The sequence below is a fragment of the Salvelinus fontinalis genome, chromosome 30, assembly GCF_029448725.1.
Source record: "Salvelinus fontinalis isolate EN_2023a chromosome 30, ASM2944872v1, whole genome shotgun sequence".
Classification (NCBI taxonomy): Eukaryota; Metazoa; Chordata; class Actinopteri; order Salmoniformes; family Salmonidae; genus Salvelinus; species Salvelinus fontinalis.
The window spans coordinates 35,368,266-35,373,808 of record NC_074694.1 but is presented as its reverse complement, the minus strand read 5'-3'; the positions used below and the strand labels follow the sequence as shown (position 1 = coordinate 35,373,808).

The 5,543-nt window shown below is 42.0% G+C and overlaps 1 protein-coding gene across 1 annotated transcript; it reads left to right on the top strand.

Annotated features, from left to right (window-relative positions):
- Positions 1 to 461: 461 nt before the first annotated feature.
- Positions 462 to 2,313, top strand: dkk1b (dickkopf WNT signaling pathway inhibitor 1b). The gene is made up of 4 exons (XM_055890657.1): positions 462 to 835; positions 1,049 to 1,190; positions 1,410 to 1,553; positions 1,666 to 2,313. Exons 1-4 carry the CDS (start codon positions 632 to 634, stop codon positions 1,917 to 1,919), a joined length of 744 nt encoding a protein of 247 aa, XP_055746632.1. The 5' UTR covers positions 462 to 631; the 3' UTR covers positions 1,920 to 2,313.
- Positions 2,314 to 5,543: the final 3,230 nt, after the last annotated feature.

Genomic DNA, 5,543 nt, shown 5'->3' with positions numbered 1-5,543 from the left:
ACCCCTGATAAACCTCAGTTATAAAAAGGTATAAACATATATTAACAGTAGCCTATAGGCTTACAACGAAAAACTACTCAATATACACAATGGAGCCCCCATTATGTTCATCATCTCGAAATACTGACTTAAGTGCAACCAGCGACGCCTTTCTGGGATAAAAAAGGCTGCAAATGTCCAGTGTTATCAATAAACCTGACCAGATGCTGTTAAGGCGCAACAAAATATGAGTCAAATGAAAGACTGTAGCTGCATAATCGTAATAGGGGCAACGTGTCCATTAGAGGAAAAATGTGTCGGTGTGTCATCTCGTGAAAAGTCATTGACAGTAATTGTACGCAAACATTTTTGACATGTTTTGGAATAGGGTTCCCGGCCAATGGGTACTTGCTGTGGGATGCATCATGAGTTGAGCCCTTTGAAATGTCATCCACCCCTTTGTTACACATAGCTGGGGGCGGGATGCAAACAACTCGGTATGTATAAATCTTGCATCAGGAATCCTAGGATTACAGTGGTAGTTTACTCCTCCTACTAGTTCACCTATCTGCCCTCGAGTTGTAGGCTACTATTGCATCTTGGAATTGGTACCATTTTTTTTTTACATACAACAACCATTTCTACAATAGCAATGATGCTGCCATTCGGTTATTCCGCTGTCTTTTACATGCTGGTCGGATACTTTGATTCTGCATGCGCTGGATCCGTGCTTCTCAGCTCAAATGCCATCAAGAACATACCTTTAGTGGCGAGTCCGAGTCACCCGATAAGCGCGAGCCCTGACGACTTTTCATTTGACAGCGGGACCCAAAATATGGCAATTGATACCATACAGGTAAGCCCAGCATCAATTTGTCATAAAAGTTGACTATTTTATATTGATCAAACTAGGCTATAAATTGTGTTGAAATTGGAGGTTTAAAAATGGACCATAGATTCCCTCCGTTAAATTGAACAGTTTACCATCAGCAATATGCCTATTATTTAAATTGGATAGTATTCTAAAAAGTTAAATGCATACATTAATCATTTACCTCGCTTCTTTCAGTCTTTGAGTTGCTCCACGGATGACGAGTGCGGTGACCATGGTTTATGCGTTGTGTCCCGAGGCGCCTGTCTCCCGTGCAAGAGGCGCAGGAAGCGCTGTATCCGGGACACTATGTGTTGCCCGGGCAACCAGTGCAGCAATGGCGAGTAGTCTACAAGTCCCAGCTCTTTCATGTTAAATTACACCGTCAAATCTGTTCAATAGAGCCTTAGAAGATGTGTCTAAAGCCGTTCCTCACTGCTTTGAACTTTTGAAGAGAAGTGCAGTCAGTTGAATTTAAGCAATTCAACACGCGTGTTGAACGACTTAGTGTAATTTCAAGCACATCATCTCATGTTTGATCTTCTTGTTACCTTCCTAGGTGTGTGTTTACCCGTCGATCCTGACATGGTTCAGCACATCAGAATGGAGGACATAGTGACACTCAGCAATACACAGGAGAAAAACTCTACAGTGGAACTGAACTCCAAGTTGCCCACACAAGATCTTTCACAAACCCCAAAAGGTGTGTACCAAATCAGTTCTGAAGTTTACTGTTGTAAATGGACTCCGAGTGATATATGTCTTGTTATACACAAAGCCAACAATATGCTAATGTGGTTAACTTATTTGTCCAGGTCTGGAAGGAAAGCACTGCCTGAGGTCTTCAGATTGCACAGAGGGACTTTGCTGTGCGCGTCATTTCTGGTCCAAGATCTGCAAGCCAGTGTTGAAAGAGGGTCAGGTCTGCACCAAGCACAAAAGGAAAGGCACACAAGGTTTAGAGATATTCCAGCGGTGTGACTGTGGAGACGGTTTGTCCTGCAGAACACAGAGAGGGGAGCACAACAGCAAGGCAACTCGAAGTCTGCACACTTGCCAAAGACATTGAATCAGCAGCAATCTATGGATTTCGGTAGCCTTTCAGAAAGTCTAACTGAAGGACTGATGTGATTTCTGACAAGTGAAGTGGAAAGGAAAGAGTTTACTATTGGGGGACCGTTTTGTTTTGGTCTTCTGATTTTGTCACTCAAAAATAGCAGAGGAGTTGTGATTGTTTCTCTATGGAACTTGACATATATGATTATTACGGTAAATTACTGTATTGTACATAACTTATAGATAATGGCACTTAATTATTTTTGGGTCACAACTATTCGAAGAGAAGGTGCTCTTTATGCTGTTATCACATTATTGTAAATGTATTAACACTGTGATTTATACAAGTTTATATAGATTCTGATATAAATTTATATTTTTATTTGAAATAAAAGAGTGTTAAAATATTTAACTGTCTTATGAAATAATTGGCACATTATTGCATCAAATCAAATGTATTTATAAAGCCCTTTTTACATCAGCCGATGTCACAAAGTGCTATAGAGAAACCTAGAGAGGAACCAGGCTCTGAGTGGTGGCCAGTCCTCTTCTGGCTGTGCCGGGTGGAGATTATAACAGTACATGGCCAAGATGGATGTTTGTAATTGCATGTAATCATGTTCCATTAGTCTGACCAATTCCAAAACATGACCTACTGCAAGGTAACATGACACAAGGTATACACCACATTTATAACTAATGATGCATATTGCTACAGTTCTAAAACGCTACTTTTTATGGAAATAATGCATTAGGCCATATGGGAATCACCGTGATACGTTCCTTTATTTTACAAATCCTAACATCAAACCACTGTAGTGAGCTGAATAATTTGATGTACACAAGAACCAGTCCCATTGCTACTCCTGCATGCCATATGGCTGTTTTAGACAGTGACTTCTAGGGAAGGTTGAGGCGAGGTGAGAGGCTCACCACACTCCCTTTGGCCTGGTCATCTTGAGCAGAAGAACCATATGTCCTAACTAACACATGGAGGCTTGGGTCTAACTCCCAGCTTAGTCAGATAGCCAAGTGAACTCTGATGTTGAACTCTGAACTTGCAGGGAGGTGTGAGGGATGTGTGGGGATAGTGTCGTCATGCTTGTCCCAGACCACAAGCGTACCGTGGGTACAAGCTTTGCCTGATGCCAGAACAAATGAATTACATTTTAAAGAGGCAATGCATTAAATGGACATACTTCCGCATTCCCATTACATAGTGCACAAAACATCCATCCCTTTCAAGCATTTGTTGTTTCAGTATGCAACATTTGACTTTCTTTGTGTGTCCCCCGCCTTATAGGTAACGAGGAACTGCAGAGTTTAAGAGTATTTACTTCAAGGTGTCAAGCGTGACAAAGCAGAGGGGTAGGCATTTCAAAGCACAGGGTATACAGTTTGCAATTGTCCTCTTCCCACACATGTGCATCAGCTAGTACTAGAGAGGCTTCCCCTTGCTTTTGTCGAGACCATCAACGGCGGTGGGGAAGACCCAAAACATCGGTGGATGGAATCTCATATAGCACAATGGTGAGGAGAAAACTCTAAATGACCCACTAGACATACAGTATAACAGCTAATTCTTTGAGGGAAAGAGTTGGCATCTTTAGAGTTTTAAAACAAGGGCCTTGCTGTTTGATATAAATGTCTGAAGGAAAAGGGAACCCTTTTTAGTACATGTTGCTGGTTTACACTCATAGCTAATCTGCAAACATTCAGCGTGAATCCTCTTGTGCAGTGCAATACAATAAAATAGCATATTCGCCTCTCCTCAACAGTGAGAATGTTTGCAGACTACCTCAAATACCCCCTCATAAAGAGTAGTTAAGTAACAGGAGGTTTGCAAACAAACAGAGTTAGAAAAACACCAAAACATTTACGTGAAATGGGCATTGTGTTTGGTAAAGCATGTGCTTTTAAACTCACACATTCAGACCTGTGTTTCTCCTTGACCTGGATGTTGAGGACAAGACGTGGTTCTATATACTGTATGTGTTTTATATGGGATTGTGAGTTGATCTGCTAAAATGTAAATGGATCTGTGATCGCACGCACGCACGCACGCACGCACGCACGCACGCACGCACGCACGCACGCACGCACGCACGCACGCACGCACGCACGCACGCACGCACACACACACACACACACACACACACACACACACACACACACACACACACACACACACACACACACACACACACACACACACACACACACACACACACAAGCAACTGTAATACAAATCATTAAACATCTACAGTATGAAACTTAAAGATGGCCATCAGCGTAGTCCACTTGCTCACCTAGAACCTTTCTTCTTGATGGAACCTTTGGCTTATTCATGGAATGTATTAACATTCAACTGCAACCCTCATCTCTTTAATGGAGATGAAGAGTTCAAGTGCACAAACCCCAGTCTCTAACGACTTCATTTGGTTGCACCCAAAGCAGGTGTAACATATGTAGATATTATGGGTAGGGGTTACTCCATTACCTTGCCTATTACTGAATGAGGATGTTGCTAGGCTGTTATTTTCCAAGAACGTACTCACCTGTAAGCAATATAAGTGTATGTAATATAAACTACTGTATGAGTAAGGACATCACCACAGATCTCTTTCATTTAAACGAGGGAGATAATAACTGGTGAGGCAAGGAAGGGAGATTGTCGCCCACAACCTGTGGATACGTTGCTATCTTTGGCCCTCTGATGTTGGCATCAAAGGACTGAAGATGTTGATTTGATGGGGAAACAGGATGCACAGATGACAAGTAATTAAAACTGCACTTCCACCTCCCCACTGCCCATTAGTGGCGTGACAATAAATATGTTCTCCTTCCTGTGAACAGGAATAATTCAGGGGATTTAACCTTATTGGATATAATGTGTGTGCCACACAACAGCTTCCTCTTGATATGGCTGAATGGGATATACCAATTAATGTGCCCTGATGCAAATGAACTGTGGTGACTCATTAGGGATAACCTGTGACGATTTTGCACTTCCAGGAGTTGGCACTCCTGCGAGAACAATATTTCCGCTGTTAGACTTCAAAAAGACAAGCGATATGTCAGATGTTAATAAGTATGATAAAAAGCATGGTGTTGACTCTTTTACAATAAGTGCATAACCATTTTAATATAACTCCTCATAAAAACATCCTGGTCATTTTGTTTTTGGGTCAGTGATACAACAGAAGTAGTTTACAGCATCAACATAGATGACCCAGTACTAGCAGCTGTGTATTTTTACTAGCAGCCTGACTGCCATGTTTGAAAATTACAGACGTGAAGATCCAACAGGAATGATGTCAGGCGTCACACACAGGAGCTCACAGAGGAACGGGCTTCTGTAGAGCAGACGGCTGTCTGCGGGGTCAGCACACAAACAGACAGGAACAGTCAAACACCTTTACTGTTGTGGGTTTACCCAAAGGCTGGTCAGAGACAGAAATGATTTAAATCTTCAAGTAAAAGCTAGCTGATGGCATTACCGTAGGACTTTACACGAATACCTGTATACTGTACGTGTTAAAAATGGCAAATTTGGACACTGATAAGCGCATCAATTGGAACACAGTGGCTGTACAGTAACATGCTATACATTACGTCAGAGCTCTGCGCTTCACAG